The sequence below is a fragment of the Poecilia latipinna genome, unplaced genomic scaffold, assembly GCF_001443285.1.
Source record: "Poecilia latipinna isolate Pla-1442-1.1 unplaced genomic scaffold, P_latipinna-1.0 Scaffold987, whole genome shotgun sequence".
Lineage (NCBI taxonomy): Eukaryota > Metazoa > Chordata > Actinopteri > Cyprinodontiformes > Poeciliidae > Poecilia > Poecilia latipinna.
In genome coordinates this window covers 42,010-62,041 of record NW_015113603.1, presented here as the reverse complement: position 1 = coordinate 62,041, position 20,032 = coordinate 42,010, and the positions used below count along the sequence as shown (strand labels likewise).

At 39.0% G+C, this 20,032-nt stretch overlaps 1 protein-coding gene across 1 annotated transcript in view; it reads left to right on the top strand.

Annotated features, from left to right (window-relative positions):
* Positions 1–20,032, top strand: part of LOC106958449 (cadherin-23-like) — a gene marked incomplete at its 3' end in the record, with an annotated part of 160,811 nt that overhangs the window by 98,794 nt on the left and 41,985 nt on the right. The window contains exons 10-13 of the mRNA XM_015050354.1: positions 1,065–1,177; positions 3,198–3,386; positions 12,905–13,054; positions 13,764–13,922. Coding sequence (XP_014905840.1) covers positions 1,065–1,177; positions 3,198–3,386; positions 12,905–13,054; positions 13,764–13,922 — 611 coding nt within the window. The remainder of the gene's footprint in view (positions 1–1,064; positions 1,178–3,197; positions 3,387–12,904; positions 13,055–13,763; positions 13,923–20,032) is intronic.

Here is a 20,032-nt window from a genome sequence, read left to right as displayed (position 1 = left end):
AATGGCTACACAGATATTCAGTTCCAATCCTTTGGGTTCCCTTCACATTGTGAGTGGAAATCCTCTTACTTTCCTTGTTAAATATAGCCTTGGACTATATTTATAATATAGCCTTGGACTATATTTAACGGGTTTTTTTTTTAGCGTTTCTTTTTTTACCATAAAAAAAAAAAACGCTGTTCTTGACATTACAAATAAAAAAACTAACTTATACAAAAAGTTTGATGTCATCTCATCATTATTAGCATCTATTTTACTTTTCAGGATTACAGGAGAGTTCTCCCCTGACCGCACATCGCTGATCCAGAGGTGGCCATGAATCTTTTGTTTGAAATAAATAAGTTAGTTGAGTTTTAAAACCACATTTCTTCCTTGAAGACAAAGGTTCCATGCTTTCCATCCAGATTTTAATAATATGTTGAAAAGTTCTTCACCCAGCTTTAGTAGTTTCAAATATCAGCTTAGATGTTTTCTCTGGTTTAAGCCAATGAGATGACCATTTCTGAATAGACCAACATCTTTTCTGTGACCACAGGATGTCATTTCACATGGTTGTTTAAGACAGAAAGTTACTCATTGCATCATCTGGAGTTAGACAACTTGTTGCCTTCTGAAAGATAAAAGGCTTTTCTGGTGATTGTCCAGCGGAGGCTTGTAATTCGCTCAGTAAAGTCCTGGTAGTATATTATATGTGTTCTTATTGTTCTTACAAATATGTAGACTGTCACAATTGAGATTTATGATTTTGAATTGATTTTTAACTCTAAAGTTTTAAAAAGTGTAAAGTGACAAATATATGGATGCTGAAGTAAAAAGAGAACAGCACCAGAACAAAAGACGGACCCAGAATACAAAGCGTGTGGACAGGTTGGAGGTGTTTGACCCGCCCAAGGCAGGTAGACAGATAAAAGACCATATCCATATTGCATGAAACTTAGACATGCACCACCTTCCTTCCTGCATGGCTCCTGTTGCAGCTCAGGAATTGTATTGATTTCTCCACAATGCCAGTATTGTCCGTCTCCCTGACTCTGCTGTGTGTCTCTCTGTTATCTCCTTTCTAGGAAACACCAACAGTGTTTTTGCCCTGGACTACATCAGCGGCTCCCTGACGGTGAACGGCCAGCTGGACAGAGAAAACCCGCTCTACTCAGCAGGATTCACTCTCACTGTCAAGGTGAGCAGCTGAATGAGAGGCAGCTGAGGAGCAGGGGGGCAGAACCTGGAGAGCAGATCGAAACTCCTTCACAAGAGGATCAAGAGCTTTTGATATGTTAGTGTAATAAATCAATGCAGCGTCTGGACATGATACAGACTCAGAGGACTCACCAGCTGGCACCCCAACCTGGATCTCTGTGTGCTCTGTGCTGTGACAGCCTGCCCTGGATTTACAATATGACCACAATCAATGTGCCTCTAAATAATCAGGTGCTTCTATATACTCACTGGCAACTTTATTTGTTTATGCAAACTGCAAATCAGCATGGCAGCAACACAATACCTTTATTCATCCAGACATGTTAAAGAGGCAGTATTACGTATTGTCTAGACATATAGAGCCATTTTATATCACAATCAAGTAACTGTTACCTAAGTTGTTATAAAAAATATTACATATATATCAAATATAACTTAAAAGAAACCGACTTTGAATTTAATGCCTTGAAATTGGGCCTGTCTCTTTAGAAACTTCTGCTCTTCCTGAAACCCCGCCTTCAGGAAGTCATCACAACATGGCTCTTCTATTAACCCTTTAGCAACGTTTTTACCAGCGTTGCTCTGAGATGTAGCTCCTATAATGAGCTCAGTAGATGTGCATTTCTATCAAGTGTTTGCTAATTGCTGCTGAAGGAGCTGAGTGAGGGAGGGGCGGCTGCTCTGTGAGGCCACAGCCTGTAAACTGCAGCTCCAAGGAGGAGCTGCGTCTCGAAGGCGGTGCTAGGTTCACCCAGGCGCTCTGCACAGCTGAATGGTTACCATGGAGATTAGAGGATTTCTCAAACATGCATGAAAGAATCAAGGCAACACTCTAGGTATGTTTTTGAAGAGGGAATAACATGATGTGATGCCCAAAACATTGATTTTACATAATGTTGGCCCTTTAACGTTCACCTGCTGGAGCTCAAACCAAGTGCTAAAAAGAGAAAGAAAATAGATTTGATGACTGAACAAAACATGGTCATTCAAAGTCACATTTAGTAGAAGCTCCTAGTTTGATGCATTTAATGAATTGAGTAAATATTCTGTAAACATTTTATTACAGGTCAGAGCTGATCAAGGAGAAACTGGAAGATCCTAATCTATGGCTGATTGATTTGTGTGTCATTAATTCATCCCCATCTATTAAGTACAACCCAAGAAAATAAGAGCATCTTACAGGTTCACTGTTATGTACTTATTTAGAGTTCATAAAAAGATGATTTAGATACAGTTTGCTGTGAGGTTTAATACAAAGAAGGCTGGGCTGATACATACCAGCTTCAGTCTGTCTTTTTAATTAAAATCAATAATTACAAATAAGAAAGTAGCCAGCGTAAACATTGTGAAAAAGAGAAAATGTAGTCCAAAAATGTATTTATAAGATATGGATTTTTTTCCTTCTAGATTTTCCCTGCTTCCCTCTGCTTCTGCTTTCTGACCTGCTGTTAGTATTGATTATGCCGTGCCATAGTAATACAACTAATTTCTCAACTTCAGGCAGCTTAGATAGCAGAGAACAGGCAGAGGTGGAGGTCAAACGATTCAGGAGAGGTGGAGGCTAAGCTTCTTTGATTACCCAGAGATTAGCATGCTGCTGGTGCCCACTCTGCTACTTACTGTGACCTTTCTTTATCAAAAAAGACAACACTTCACACCGATTTTCCAGGATTTTCCTTTTTTTTTTTTTTTTGGAGACTTTACATCTCCAATACTGAAGCATCCAGAAGCAGGGATTTGTGTTTGTGTCCTCTCAGAGGGACTCTTTCCCTCTTGAATCAGACTGAATGTGCTCCTCTGGCCTCAGTTTGAGGCAATTTCTATGATTGCTTGGAGGTCACCTGTTCACCTTTTGATCCAATAAATAAACAGCTGTAAATATCTTGTGAGATTGCATGCTGACCGCCCTTATATAGAATGACATTTGGAGTCCAATCAAATTTCTTTTATACTTTTTTCTGTTTTTCTTTTTTCCCCACTCTTTTGTTGCTCTCTGTAAGGCCACAGAGTTGAAGGATGATCGCAGTCCGTCAGACGCGACTGTGATGACAACCTTCACCATCCTGTTAATTGACAAGAATGACAACGCCCCAAAGTTCAACAGCTCCGAATACCGGGTTCGCATCACTGAACTGGCCCAAGTGGGCTTTGCTCTGCCACTCTTCATCCAGGCAGAAGACAAAGACGAGGTGAGCGAATCACTTCCTACAGCATCATGACATGTTTAGGTACTCTATTAGGGTGGTGGCTCTTCTAGTCAAATGTCTGACGCATGGAAAGATAAACGAGGGAATTATTTTGTTGAAAAGTCAAACTAAGTGCATGCAGACACAAAGTCGAGATGAAAAACTGTAGAGAAATTATTTTTGTTATACTGAAACAGATAATTACTTTCACAAATCAGACAAACTTGTTCATATCTGTCTGTAGAAACAACTCTAATGGCACCTCAACATCTTAAATGTTTCAAAATCTATTAATCTAATTTAGTTTAACTAAAGTTGCACATAACTGCAGGAAATGTCTTCAAATATCATTGTTAGCTTCTGTGTTTGTTTTTCCTCCCAGCCTGCTCTGGGAAAGAGGGCTGGGAAGGATAATGCTGGGAAGAATTACCCTTTATAATGCAAACTATATGGATGTTTTCTGTACATGAAGGGTTTTAAAAAATAAGCATGACCTGAATAAATACAAGAGTTACTTTCTAAATTCTATTTGGAAAAACCTACCCAAACCAAATTTGCCTTATGTAAAAAAGTAATTGCTCCTAAGCCTCGTTACTGGTAGTGCCAGGCTTGGCAATAATAGCCAACTTGCATAGTGAGTGATGTTAAGGATTTATATTAACTGGCAATAACTCTCTTACATCGATATTGAGGATTTTTGTCCTCATTTTCTGTACAGAATTTTCTTGTAAATTGTGTAATTCTGTAATTCTTGCCTACTCTTCTAAAGTAGGTAAAGACCACTGAGCTTGTTTAACCTATTAGCTTGATTTACAACTAATAATTATAAAATATGTTTCCTGCAGCTTCATTATACACTCTTAAAATAACAGACCACTGTCCTTTCCATCCAATAATATGACTCTGAAAAGGAATGATACATTTTTGATATACTGTAAGGAAAAACACAGGTAATATTATAGCCAAGCTCTATTACTTACTAATATATTTTTCTATCATAAATAACCAAAGATCGCACAGGAATAAAGTTTATAAATCCTGGAACATTTATTGAAACAGTAAAATTCACAGAAATGCAGCAGTCAGTCTTTGGTTTCTAAAACCCTCAATAAACAAAAGTAGGCCCATTTCAGTGTCCTCCAAAGTCGGCAAAAAATATAACTAAACAAACATAGTTCAATAAATGAAAAAACCCCCATTGTAGGCCTGATGTGATGGTGAAGAGTGGAAACGCGATAACTTACTCCAAAGGAAAATCTGGAACCCTTGAATGTCGCCTGCGCTTTAGCTCCAGTTGGAAAGAAGATGAAGGTGCAGGACATTGTCAGCACCTTTACCAGCTTCAGCAAAGTCCAGTGAAGATGCAGGCCTGCGGCACAGTCATGTAGGGGTAGGCTCATCTCTCTGAACTAGGCTTAACTCTGGAAGCTAATACTTCAGAAACAATAGTGTGTCATTCTGTTAGCTGTTTTAGCTAACAGAATGACTTGGCTAATGAATGCTAAGGCACAAGGGAGCACTAAACGTGAACTCACGCATACTGTAGATTCCGGGTTGAAATAATCACAGTCGTCGCAAACAAAAGTGTAGAGTTGATATCTGTACACACACTGTTGTGTTGAAGGTGTATAATGGGCTCTTTGCGCCTAAGGCGTTGACGTCACATCTCCAGGAGCTAATGCGGCTCACTTTTTTCCCTTTGAGTTTCCATGACTGGTAGAAAAGACTAAGTCGTATGTCAGATACAAAAAACGCAATACTATTAACATTGTTGTCTTCCTAATATAATGGGCTTTTAAGTTTTCGTTAATTTCCAAGCGATCCTGAATTAAGAAGATGGCTTATAAATATCTGTCGCTACCAGCTAACGCCGCACAGCAAAGTTTGCAGCCTTCACTTCACTCTGGATCAGCCTAAAACTACCGGGATACGGATGGTAAATAAAGGAGCCTCCCTAAGTTATTTCCATGGAATCACTTCTATATTCAGCCTGAAAGAGTTTATGGGAACGAGAGAGCAGACCAGAGCCAGACAGCCGAGCAACTGATCCGCCTGTACATACTGCTGTAACACCGTCCTATCTGAGCTCTTCACAAGAAACATGCAAAGGTAATAAAACGAAATAACACCGAGACATCAAGCAACACGGTCATATTTTTCTAAAAGCAGCAACTTTGAACCTGAACAGCTGAACCAGATCTCTGACTCCAGAGCTGCGCTCCTGTTAAGCTATGAGGCTTGTTGAGCTCCGTCAGGCTTCGGAAGTAAAAAGTCCCCGTTAGTCTGTGACACTAACGACAATAAACACACATAATATACTTGAAAATTGTCCGTTAGAATGTTTAGATACTTAAATAGCACATTTTACAAGAACAATGTCCGAGAATATTGCCTACTAGCATAAGCTAAGCTAAGGCCACAAAGTTTAAGTAAAACTCACCTTCGTATCAGTGAATGTATAACGAGGCGAACATCTTAAAACCTTTCTCCAGCTGACTTGTTGGGGCTTCGGATCGATGTACAAACCTTGGCCAAGCACTGCAAGCACCTAATGTAAATGATATTTGTATTGGATCGGAAACAATCGAGCCGCTTTACCCCGAACGCGGAAGCTGAGGTGCAAAGAGCTCATATTAGCATAAAACCCATTTTTCAATAATTTCGTCACGTTTTTTGTTTTTTTTTGTTTTTTTTTTTACCTCGGTCAAGCTCGCGCTAATGCTGTAGGTTATTTTCTGCTTCCGTTCTACGCCCCGCCCCCCCACTTCCAACTCCAAAACATAGACTTTGATTTGATTATTTATTTTTTTTAGCCATTCAGAGGGAGGATTGCTGGTTATCTTCAGCTAATGGTTCTGCTGCTTGACCCAAATATGCTGGAGTTTAGGGTAGTGAACTGGTAGGTGGATTTTCCTTCAGTGTAAGAACAAAACTCATCAGTCTTTTCACTGCCACCATCATGTTTGGTGGTGGAAATATTGTTAGTTTCATGTCAGATTTTATGGGACGCTCATTTTCCTAAAAGTTCCACTTTTTTCACGTCAGTATACAGAATATTTTTCCAAAATTCTGGAGATCATCAGCTTATGTTTTGTGGACTGTGAGATGGGCCTATGCAAGATGTTAGAAACGCCTCTGTGGACGGCTACTTTACACAGTCTCGTTTCTCTGTAGTGTTATGATCACTGATCTTAACTACTTTGGGTTTTTGTGTGACTCACGAAGACAATGGCTTCACTATGTTAGGTAATTTGCATATTGTATATGTTGAGCAGTAAGCAGGTCTGTGTGTCTTTTGTGAATTTTATGCACTAAGAAAACAACTTTTTGGTTTATTCACATTATCTGTCATGCAAAGCATAACAAGAAACCCTAAAAGATCTGCAAGCTGACAAGTATTTTTACCATATTTTCCACACTATACTTTCTGTGATTATTCACTGACTATTTTGTTACTATTTTCATGTAAGTTGTATAGATATGTGTCTTCAAAAGAATGATATCTGCTCATCAAAATGACATAACATCTGATCTATTAATATGCAAAGCAGCCCAGCCTCGACCAACTGCTGCGTGTCGGAAGCCTACTCTGTCTCTTTGCTATTTCCTCTCTCAGAAGAGTAAATACACACAAACGCAACAGAAGAATAACTTACTGGACTAATATTGTGCAAATGACTAAACTAACAAACAAGTAACTTTTCAGCAATATATTAAAGCTTGTTGTAAGCCAATAATTCCTTAATATGAATTAAAAGGTACTATTTATTAAAACAGAATCTCTTTGTAGAAAGAGATTCACCTTCCTGTTAGGTGAATCTCTGCCTCAGGCTCAAGTCTTCTGCAGCTTCCAACAGGTTTTCATCCAGTATTACTCTGTATTTCACTCCGTTTATCTTGCTCACATCATGATCCTGCCACCACCATGTCTCACAATGGGCGGTGTGTTTGCTCTCCTCCATAAATAGGTTCTGTATGTAGGTCAGAAAGCTTAATGTCACACACTGTTGAGAGGGCTTATTAACTCTGAGTTCTTCTACATTTTTGCTCATTTTAAATGTTCAGTGAACAAAAACATCTTAATTTTTTTAAATAGTTGCTAGTTAGCATTAGCATTGTGATCTAATTTGATCAGTATACTTTCCACTATATGCATTAACCTTTGACACTAATTTGTACAGAGAAAACTGTTTTTGTATCTGCTTTGCTCCCTCTTTTCCTGCTCCTCTCACACATACACGTGCTCGCTCACACCAGCACATTGGACTCAACTACAATTTAATTTGCTCTGGAAGAGATGGGATAGAGCATCAAATTATACCTAACGAGGAAAATCAATCACCACGGGTGGAGATAAGCAGAAAGCTAGTCAACTCTGATTGATTCAGGCACAGCAGCTGCCAGGGTGGAATTTGACAGATAACTGCAAGTCAAGTGGATAGAGAAATAGGTGGAGACATGTGGAGAGCAGAGGAGAGAAGAAGGGAGGACAAGAAAAACTGAGATGATTGAACAGAAAGTCACCTGCAATGGAGGAAAGTTTGAAGTCTGAATTATTGGTGAAAAAAGGTGAAAGAGGGAGAGAAAAGAAGAGAAAATGCAAAAAGGGAGAAGTATTTAGAGCCAGGTCTGTTTATCCATTCAAATGAAGTTGTGTGTATGTCTGTGTAGCTCTATCAAGCAGAGACAAGAATACAGCGAGTATGGCTGCATGTAGGGCTGGTGATGATCAAGGCGTTTTGCATGTGATAAGAGGCAGCTCGGTAGATTTGCATATATTCTACACAAACCGTGGTGATACTCAACTCTTTCCCAGGCTTTTGGCAAACTCGTCAATAATAGTGGTGCAGAAAAAAATTATTTTATAGGGAATCACAATTTCTAGTCATGGAAATATGAATCGATTAAAATGCTGAAAAAATCAATTTAAAAATGTGTTTTGGTTGTATGTCTATGCCGGTCCTATTTGCATATCATGTGTCACAATACTATATGTATTGTGAAAAATTATTTCATATACCATTTTTTTTTTTTACAACAAGCCAGGCAGCTAAGCTAACCTAATGCTGGTAATTTAAATTGCAGAATTTTATTCAATGACAGTATGGAGCATAATCTGAACTATCTGTAGATTGTTTGAATAGAAATCAAACATCAGAATCGTATCGAATCACTTGATACTGAAAAATCCACATCTCTGGTCAGTTGTCATGTTGAAACAGTTCAGGATGATTTATTCATGAAAAATGTGAAAAATGTTAATAATACCATTGCAAGGTATTAATGGATCTTTCTTACTTCTAAAATTAGTCCTATAAACTAGTTAGTGACACTTGCTTTGACGTAAACGTGTTTAAACAATCATCTGAATTGCAATCAGAGGACATAATAATATAGGTCATTTGGCAGTTGCCCAGGGTGGCATCATAAAGGAGGGAACACAAACACCAGATAAAATGACATGTCAGTAGTGCTTTGATCCAGTTTCCTGTTGGTTTTCAGGCATTTGCAGTCAGTGGTACCTGTGTGTGTTCAGTAGGGGTCCCTTGCTTGCTGCTGAGGATAGAGATATGTTTTTTAGCGGAACTGCACTGCAATTTATCCATTTCAAAATCTCATTTTCTTATTTTAATTGGTTGGGGGGCAGCAGGAGGAGAGGCTCGCCCAGGGCGCCATTCATGCGATAACTGCCACTGATTATAACCACAAACTGGAATGTGTTGTATGTGACAGACCAGCACAAAATAATGCATAATTGTAAAATAGAAGGAAAACGGATGCATGGTTTTTAATACTTTCACCGATACATACCTGAAAGGTGAAGCGTGTTTTTGCTTAGGTCCTCTGTGTAAATACTGGGCTGAACCACATTTGACTGGCATTATGGTTGAGTGTCTGTTGGGGTTTGTTTCTATCAGCTTTGCTCATGTAGATAGGGAATCTGTGAACATCAACATTTAGGTTCTAAGCTGCTTGCAGGTCTGGACTTTCATTGCACCATTAACACTTAACATGCTTTGATCTAAAGCAGTCAATCTGTCGTCAAACGCTTTATCCTGCAAAGTTTAGATTTGACCCTGAATTCTTCATTATTAGACTTCTGTTGAACTTAATATACTAAGGAGGTACTATGTGGATTTTAATCCTCTCTATAGGCAAACTTAAAACACTGAGGACACCAGTGACTGTAGACTTGACTTGGTCACCCTGATGTAAACCATCCCACTGCAGCTTCAGTTGTTTGTTTAGGCTTACCTACTGCTGGAAACCAAACCCACTGAGAAACCGACACTAGGAAATGACAGATCCATGATCAGAAATGTAGAGATACCAGCTACATTAAATCCTACCTGAAGCTGTTGGCTAAGACCCAAAACACGTTGGATCCGTTTTAGCATCCGATCCGACGTAAAATCCGGTCAGATGATGTACGTAGCAATTAGAACAGGTTAAAGTTAATGCAGACTGCTCACAATTCCCTGCAACTGCATTTCCAACAGTCAAACCAAAGTAAACTGAGGTCCATTTTGTGCAGAGCTACTCAGCAATTTGACAGTAATGTTATGAGTGAGACAGAAAGTGAGCCAAAGTGGAAAAGTAAAACACGTCTGCTTTGGGGGGAAATACAATCTTGCAAAAAATAAGTAGAGTACTCACCATGGTGGAACCTCAGGAGTACAGAAAAAAATGAAAAAAGAAAAGGTGATTTTTGTTCGACCAGCTTTCAGTTCACCGCCGGCTGGATCGGCTTGTGTTTACACTGGCAGGATTTCAGGTACATGCTCCCACTCTCACGAGTCCAGCAGTCCATAGAGGGACTGGTCAGAGCATGAAAAGTCGGATTTAAGCTGCGTGTTTTAGACCTAAGAATAAGAGTCAATACAGTAGAAACGTTAATCAATCAGATGTGACTGAAGTTAGTACTGCTTTTGTGTGTAAGTTAACCAAAATTACATCAGACTTTTCTTTGGTCCTCAGCGTGATCTGACCAGTGATGACATGTTAAGACACATGCTGTCATTTACCTGCTAGTTGTCAAGGTGATGTCCTGAAAACGATGTGATCTGCATTGATGATTGGTGTCCTCTTCTTGGTTTGTAGCAAACTGTAAATAGGAACTTGCATGTTCTTTCTGCAGCAGTGGCTTTGTCATTGCATCTCTTCCATTAATGCCATACTTGTGAATTGCTTTGCGAACAGTTGTTCTGTCTGGAGAGTCTTCCATGTTACCTGTGGATCTCTGCAGCTCCTCCAGAGTTACCAAAGGCCTGTTGACTAGTGACAAAACACTTGGTGATGTAGATTTAAAACTTAAAACCCATCTGCTTACTTTTAATTGTTCATAAGGAACTAAAACAATGTGATATTTATTTTCTAACACATTTAGTTGCTGTTATTGACTTTAAACCTCCATGTAATTCTCAACACATTCGTTCACAACTCAGTACACCTGTGCTGTAATCTCACTTTTTCTAAGTGTGAGGAAATACAGGGAGACATTTAATTTCTCTCTGTCTCACATTGTTACTTCTCGCTCTGTGTGTGATCCTTTCTGCTCGGCTGGCATCTTTAAAACTTTTCCTGCCAGAACTTGTCATTGAACTTTGTGGCAGTCGTGTCTGACAGGATGCTTTTATTGGGGGCTTCTAGAGGCAGTTGCAAATGGACGGGCAATTACGTTTATGGGCAGTTTGAGGTGACATCCCTGCATATTGGATGGTCTTTTAAATAGGAGCCATCAGCTACAATGGTTCTCCCAGAGCTGAAAACAAAAACAAGGGGCTATTTGAACTGTCAGCATAATGCCACCCGACCACTCCACTCGTCTCCCTCCGTTCGCCACAATGACTGTGTGATTGGCTGCCCTGCAGCTTTATATATCAAACACAGGAGCGCTTTGGCGAAGGTTTCTTACCTGAAGACAGCCAGAGCTATTTCAGTGCTGTGATGTCACTCCCCAAATTGGTTTAGATTCCCTTGTGATGCTTTCACTCTGTAAAAGTTCTGCTGCAAGGAGACTTAAGAGAAAGATCATTTTCTTTTTTGAGTTTCATGTAAACTGATCAGACAATTCTAAGCTTGTTCTAACAGCAGCCCACTACTTCATCACATAGTAATTCTACCAGACTTCCCAGCTCAGATAATCTGCATATCATAAACATTGTGTTGGCAACTTGCACTGTGTCAGCTGGAAACAGAAAAGCAGGAAAATGTATCTGTATTGAGGCAGATAGTCATGGTTGTCATCTATGTTCACATCAAGCTTTTTTTCTGCTCATAAGTCATAAAATACAATGATTACAGCTCAGTGTTTTAACAGCCTTTGCCTGCTTGGTGATCATTCACTCAACCTTAATTCAAACACATTTGTGGATAAGTTTTTTGGGTTTATTATACGCTACATCCAAAAATGAGTGAGAATGAATTGCCCTGGCAAAATAGTTGAGATATACAAGACAAAAAATATAAAGTCTGAACAATAACTTTTAGCTACAGATAGTTTTATATGTTTATTTTTATGTTTTCCTACATTTTTCTTTCTTTTTATGTAGCATATATATATAGTTTAATAGCAAATAAACATATGCAAGCTGAATGCGGAGTCCCCTGCCATTGGTGCAGAATTAATTCAGACAATAAATGCATGCATTAATTGTACGTAAGGAAATGACTACAGAAAATAGCTGCTCTACTAAAACTTGCTCTTAACTACAGTTGGAGCAATAATTAAAAAGTTTAAAACAAGTGAAAGTGTCAGAAACGAGGATGGATTATGATCCAGGTTTTCATTTTGTTACACTCACAGTAAGAAGGATGGCAATGGAGGTAAAACAAGGGGGTGATTCCAGAATACGACATCTCAGTCCCACAGGGACGAATCTAAACATGGAGTTTGCTGAACTCCTCTTGGAGCTGAGCAATTGTTTGCTTTTGACTGATGCAACTAAGATTGAGCTTTTTAGCAGCAACCAAAGGATGAATATGTGGGAGAAAGCTGTTCAATCATGGAGGAGGATCTGTGATTATGTTGTCCTGGAAGCCCTGTCATACTACAGGGCATCGTTAACTGTCAGCATATTATTCAAAATAAATGCTCTTTTATGACCTTTTCACTCTGCATACCTAAATAACACAAACATCCAGTGGACTGGGCTAAAAAGAGAAAGTCTATCATGATATCAATCCTTTTGGTGTAGAAGTAGCAAATGTTGCACTGCAGTTGGACAACAGCACTAGATCATCATTAATCAGATCCTCCACTAAACATCCAGTCCTGCAGTCTCTTGGTTCAGTGGCTTCAGGATTTCATCTAAAATCTCTCAAAGGGGAATTTTGTATAAATAAATGTAGGATTAATTGTGTTTGTTTACAGTTTTTCAGTGTAAGAATATTCAAAACACAAATTTTAGAGGGTTTTTTGTCAGAAGCTCTGAAATAGACACATCAGACTTTGACTTTCAGAGCTCCTTTTTTTATGTGTTTCAGTTTTGAAATGTCCTTCTCATCCTGTGTGTTGGCAGGGGGTGAACAGTATGTTCCAGGTGTTTCTGACTGGAAACAATTCGGAGTACTTCACCATCTCCCCCACGGCGGTGCAGGGGCGTGCCGACATCCGTGTCAGGGTTGCCCTGCCACTGGACTTCGAACAGATTCGGAGCTTCAGCTTCTCAGTCAGTTCACCTTCTTCTTTTGGGGGCTTTTGCAAAATGACTTACTACGTTTCTTCATGGAAAATATTTCTGGTTGTCGGACTCCAATTGAGACAAATATATTGCAGCAAAATAATGGAAATTCTTGTTAATATGCGAAGAAGGATGATAGAGGAGCAATTTAAAAACTCATCAGATCTCAATGGGGAAAATAACTATCCTTATTTTGTTTTGGTGATATGTTAGGAATGAAGGGATGCAGCATCATTGAATTAGTTTGTTTATTTGGATCCCCATTAGCTGTTAGTAAACTACATCCAAAGACATCATGCAAACTGTACTTTTTAATAAATCTTTGATATTTGCTATTTTTTCTAGTCTTTGATAATTAACAGTGATATCAAATATACATGTCAGGCCTTCAAACGAGACACATCATTAGACATCAGTGGTAATTATGCTATTAAAATGTGCTAACTGAGAAGATTTTAGCATTTTTCAGGGGATTTGACATTTAAAGGCTAAAAGGTCATTTTTTTCAGCCCTCACAAACCCCGTGGGAAACCCTGTCTCTTTGAAACTTAGGCTTAGGGCTAACTGTGAAGGGCAGGCGGGGTGTTGGGGTTCAGGCTTAACGTGTTTGAATGTCATCTGAAGATTCAGTGTTACATCAGCATGTCGTTCTGTTCTTTATGCGTTCTGTTTACCCTTCCTCGCTGCGTTTCATCAGCTTTATGCCAACGAGTCCATGTCGGATCATGTGGGATTTGCACGCGTCTTCATCGAGCTGATCAATGAAAACGACAACCGGCCCATCTTCAGCAAACCTCTGTACAACATCAGCCTTCCAGAAAACACGCCACCTGGAACCTCGCTGCTGCTCGTCCTGGTGAGTTTCTCACACTCTGGATGCTATAAATTACTCATTGGGTGGTTTTTAGTCATGACTTTTACGCTGCTTGTTTCATTAGGAGTAAGAGTCTTCCAGTTGTCTTCCACTTCTGACTGCGTCCCCTTGAGACTTCGGTGTATGTGGGGTTATTTATGGCGACCGAAGCAAGGCTGCCTCAGATGAAAGTACTGGGCTGTGGTTAGCTTAATGACATTCACTGCAGTCATTTAAGGAAAATCCATTGTAGTGTTTTCTCCAGTCAGCTTGTGCAGAGGGAGCATTGTTTTGGCAGCATAAAGGATTCTGGTGATTATCCTGAAACTGCTGCTTATAGCTGCAAATTGAATCCTTGTGTTGTACATTTAAACTTGTTTGCCGTTTACAAAAATGAAGCCCATAACAGCACTGCAGGAATAACACTTCAAATTGGATTTCTATTTGCCTTAAAATTAGCTTTTTACACTGAGCTAACATTGCAGATGTAAATAAAATGACAAACAGCTGTGTTCATTCCCTGCAGGCCTTATTTATTTGGCTTTCCTTCTGCCAGGTGAAGTGATCTTTAAACCAGTCCTTCAGTTTCCATTCACATCAGCAGCTGCAGCAGCAGCAGCTGCATCAGCTGCAGCAGCCGCCATGTTTTAACCGTATCGGAAAATATCTCCAAGAATCTCCCCATAACTCTACATTATTATTCATTACCAGTCACTTCTGTGACAATCCGCGATTCACTAGATACAAGTGCCAAAAAACATGGTGTGAAAATCAATAGTGTTTATAGACTGGGTGCTCATGAAATGGAGATTGGATGGCCTAATACCCGATACGTCTTGCTGATGTTGGCCCCATGCCGGAGCGTGTGGCCCGCCTTTGAATCCTGATTGCTGGCAGCCGAGCGCCAGCAGACTGTAAACAGAATGAGATGTGACACTTTGTGTGAGATCTGTGCTCTGGCATGAAGTGTGTCACCTCAGCACTGCTGCTGTGGGAGAAAACAAGGCGCGGAAAGGCAAGCTTTTCTGCAAACATGGTTAGTGCTTCTGGCTTGATTAAACTTGATTACTGGAATACAGATACAAATACAAGTTTTAGAGCAGTTTTATCACATTGCAGATAAACATTGAACTTGTGCCAGAGATGCGGGAGCCCTGCAATCATAACGTAGTTTGACAGCATTTCAAACGTCTTTCTTCAGTAAAACGTGTCATCAAGGAGAATACAGCATGAACGCAGGAACAGGAGGTTTCCTGTGTTTTTATTTTCACACGCACACACATACAAAAAGTCTGGGCATCAACTTATTTGTCTTTGAATCTGAGCAATCAGATCTCAGCGCAGTCCCAAAGCCTCCTGGCTGCTCTTTGCATCTGCACTTCATTTGAATCTTTAGTTGCTCCAAACCACAAGCTGGAGCCTGAAGATGGGATGTGACTGGGACCATGGCAACCTGTAATTAAACTCACTGATTCCTACAGTATTCACAGTTCTACAGAATCCACCAGTTCTAAAATGATTAATGAGGAAATTATGTTTTATTTTAACATCAGAGTTTTTCTATAAAATATTAATGATGTCAGAATGAATTCATGTCTATAGGGACGAACAAATGGAAGACTTTTAAGACTCCTGCAGCATTTTTGAACCAGTCACATAAAGAAGTGTATCACTAAGCTGCTCACAGTAACTGCATTTAGTCATATTTTATAATTTATTGATATTTGTTTATACTCTCATTGAATAAACAGTGGAGAAAAAGAGAAAACTAACAATCCTGACAATACAGACAGTTTGGAGGGGAAGGGTCTAGACATCATTCTTTTTAATTTATTGTTTCGATAATAAATCAAAATTCTTATTATCATAAGACATTTATCACGATAATTGATAAATGATAGAATAAATTCCCACCATACTTCTACTCCCTGTAGTCAGTGATAATGTGTCTTTGCTGTGTTTTTATTAAGATTAGTATTTCTGGTTGAGATTATTAAATGATATAAGGTTCAGCCTTTAATAAAACTCATGGATATTTTTTGTTTCTATCATTAACAAATGTACGTTTATCTCTCTGCTTCGCTGTGTTGATGTTTGGGATGTTTGTGTTCATCTGAATCTATAAGCTCCAGTTTTTCCAGGCTTTGTTAAGACATGAGCAGATTTTGGGTTGTTTTTTCTATTACAGATGCATTTACAAAAAAACCCCAGGTCAACATGAAACTGTGGCAGAATTAATGTGATCTTGACTGGACATAATGTGTGTATCCTGCATGTAAGTGGATTAAACACACAGAACAGGCTGTGCAATCAGCCTGAAGGTCACATGGTGGTTAAATCCTCGGCCGTCCGTCTCTGGAGGCCACCTCTTCATTAATTCCTGCACAAAATTAACATTTGCTTTTTATTTTGCAGTTTTAGGTTTTAGTTATGTTTGTTTACCTTTGTTGGAAATAATTTGTCGACTTACACAGCAGTAATCTATTAACAGTCCTGTGTTTATCCCAGTGATCCCAGTGAGCTGCCTTGTACATGCTGTGTGTGAACAATGAGGTGTTTTATTAATTTCTCACCCAGAATAATGAATTTGTCTTGTTTGGATCCTGACCTTTGACCTGAACATCCAATCACATAACACCTATAATAAAAACCCCTTTACTCACCAAAACTCTGAGCTACCAGGAGGAGAAAGTTACAATAATGAATAATGCACATAAATTATGATTAGTGTCTATAAATGTCTATCCAAGCAGGAGCAGGGAAGCATCCTCCTCTCAGTAATGTATGAGCTTGTAGAAGAAGCATTCATCACTTTGTCTCAGCTCCACACAGTCTGTACAACACTCAGCACCGGATGGATAAAAGAAATAATCGGAATATGATGCAACGTCTTCACAACTTTGAGAAGGACTGCTGTGCTGAGTAAACTGTACGGCTCGGCTTTATGAATATTACAAACACATTTTCTTTATGGGAGTCCCTGTTGGGTATAGAGAGGTAGATGAAATGTCATCCCAGCAGACAGATGGACACTATAATGAGGTGAACGACTGCAATACCTGAAAACCATTAGCAATCTAATAGTGAAACAGAGCCAAGAGCTGAGGCCACACTGTTAATAAGAAATAAAAGGAGACAAATCTTCTGAAACCAGAGGAGTTCAGGGAGGGACAGGGCGGCGGCTGCAAGGAAGAACAGAGAGGAAAAAATGACTCAGGAAAAATTAATTCACAGTAAATATTTATAGTGACAAATAAGACTTTGTGTAGTCGCCATTCTTTCTACCAGAAACGCTTACAATCTATGCAGTAGATTCATCAAAAGTATTTAAGTTTAGATTTTTAAGGAAAGAGATCAATTTAATGCAATTTGTGGAACACAGCTGTAACATAAACGTGTGAAAAGTGAAGTGTTGCGAATGCTTTTTATTTGTGGGACGTAGATGTTTGTTTCTGAAAGGTAATGGATTCATTCAAATAGAGCAGGAAAGCAAACGACCGTCTGTGTTTTTCTTGTAAAGTCTGAAGTATTTGGAGTTTTTTCAAGTCAGATGTTTTGTTGAAAGGTCATCAGGTTCTGAATAGATCTGAGGTTTCAAGCAGAAATATTCTTTTGGATTTTTAAAAATGAATGTTTTAAAGTATAATTTCCTGCCTTTTCCTCTTACTGTCACAACCCTTTTCATTTCAACACTCTCTATGGAAGTAACTCAGAGTTCCTCCGATCTTTTCCCACATTGAAGCCTCTCTGGTTTTCCCTCCAGTCAGGAGGAGTTTTCCAGGAGTTGGCTGTGTGATTGGAATAATGAAATGAATTTATCTCTGGAGCCGCCGCGGCTGTGAAGACATCCCCGCCACTTTGTTGGAGTCATTGTTAAAAAGTGTTCAGCTCGTATCTCTTGCCGGTTTGCCGTGTCTCTTATCTGGTGGTCTGCAGATAATAGAAACAGGCAGTTCAATCTTGTCACCACACAGCGTTTGCTTTGAGCGCCCCCCACCTGTTGGTTAATGGTTTAGAGAAACAGAGGAGTCTTAGCAGCGCGCTCCCCGTTATCCGATACATGAAAGTGTCCAAATAAACTAAAACGTGCTGCAGTTAGCTTCAGGCAGCAGCCTGGACCCAACTGGCTGTTCAGACTTAACCCTGGTCTCATAGCTTTGTGTGTCTGGCATGAATGCTAATGAGAATATATGCACCACTAATTAGTTTGGTCAAAAAGTATTAAATATATGCACTTGCATAAAGGTCTCTACCTCCTCATGCTTTTCAACATTTTGTCATATTTTACAATTAAGTGTCAGGACCGTTGTAGATTAAAAAGTGGCCACAGAAGAATGAATGTTTACAAAAAAACATCTAACTGATTCATTTATTATTTCTACATTTTTACAAAACTGATATTCTGTGATATGCAAAATTATAAATTTGCAAGAAAAAAATTTAAATGTTCTATGAACAAAGGCAAAAATTAATTTAAAAAATGATGTTGAAGAGTCGTAAGTTTATAACATTTTCCAACATTATAAAGTCATAAATTTGTCAGAAAAAGATTTAGATATTATAAAGTCAGACATTTAGTGAAAAAAATGTCAGCAGTTTTCAAATGTCTAAGTAATACATTTAATGCACATCTACACATTTTCCAGTGATACTTATGACTTCAACATTAAAGAATTTCCCAGTTTTTTTCTGTAAATATGTGAAATTAATTTCCGATTTTCATGTTTTTTTTGTCCTACATGGCTAATTTATTTATTTATTTATTTATTTATTTATTTTTATCTAAAATGATTTTGATATGATTTAATATTCTGTCTTGCATATCAATCAGTCAAATGTTTGGATTGGAAACTGGATTATTGGTCTCAGGTTAGTTTAAAAAAATAAAAATAAGTTCTGTATCAAGTTCAATACCAACGTTGGATCAGATTGGTTCTTTCTAGATGTTACTGATCTTTTAGCCTATGAATGTAATTTAAACATTGATTCAATCTTCAGATAAACCATAAAGTTTACCTAAATGATGCTCCAGCAGGTGATGTTTTTTTGGAGACAAACAGGTAAAGTCCTGTTTTAGTAAAACTGGTTCCTGTAAACCTGAGAGTGGAACCGAAAACATTCGAAACGCATATAAGAGCCACTAAGAAGTTAGAGTGAGAGATAAGCTGACAAGCCGTTATCATGGCCTCCATCACTCAGACTGTCAGCAACTGTACGTCTTCACTGCGGTTCTGTTTGTTGTCCCTGCGGCCGTGTTTAGACGTGCAAACCAGAGACAGAATCTGTTTGCTGTTCTGCGTTTGGACTTCAGGTCATCTGTATTTCGACAGCAAGCTTTGACAGCCAGTAATTGGTTTCCTTTTCTGCATTTCTCAAAGCTCTTGCAGAAAAAAAAGCAATTCTAGGAGCCAATCAATTCAAATTCAGACTCAAACAGGATAGAAAAGCGGAGCAGCTTTAACCTGCTGCCCAGCCTGAGATGAAGGATAATCTGCAGCTGAACTCTCTCCTCCGTTTAACCTGAGTTTAGACTCTAAGCTGCTGCCTGGAAAACTCAGCCAGTCCTCTGATTTCATCTACAGCTCAGAGTGGAGTTTATTTCTGAACAGTAAACGGTTGGACTAACCTGAGAACACCACACATCTCTGTTCATGTGAATCTGTTTCAGATGTCAGCAAACATACACAGATACACACACACCCACACGCATGCAGGCATCCGGTGTTTGCCTGCTGGCTTCGCCTCTCTGATGGGAAGAAACACATCATTTAACCAAACTGGTCAGCTGAGAACTAATTTCTCTTTTGTAGTTACTGCCTGAGGACCCCGGGGTTTGCAGAGTTTATATTGGCAATCAACAATAGTGAGATTTTCCATGCAGAACCTTCTTAAAAACTTAGTTTGGTTTTCAACGCCGACTTTCTGCTACCCGGTTGCCTTCTTACCTGAAGAATCTCTCCACTGTTCAGCATCAAAGGAAGAAAGAAGAAATTGTAGTTATTTCAAAATAAACAGAGATATTAATTTTGATTACAATGAATGAAATTACTAATTTTGGAAATCAAAACCAAATTCATGTTTGCTGACTTTTTGGATTTGAAAGCAGTGGTTTC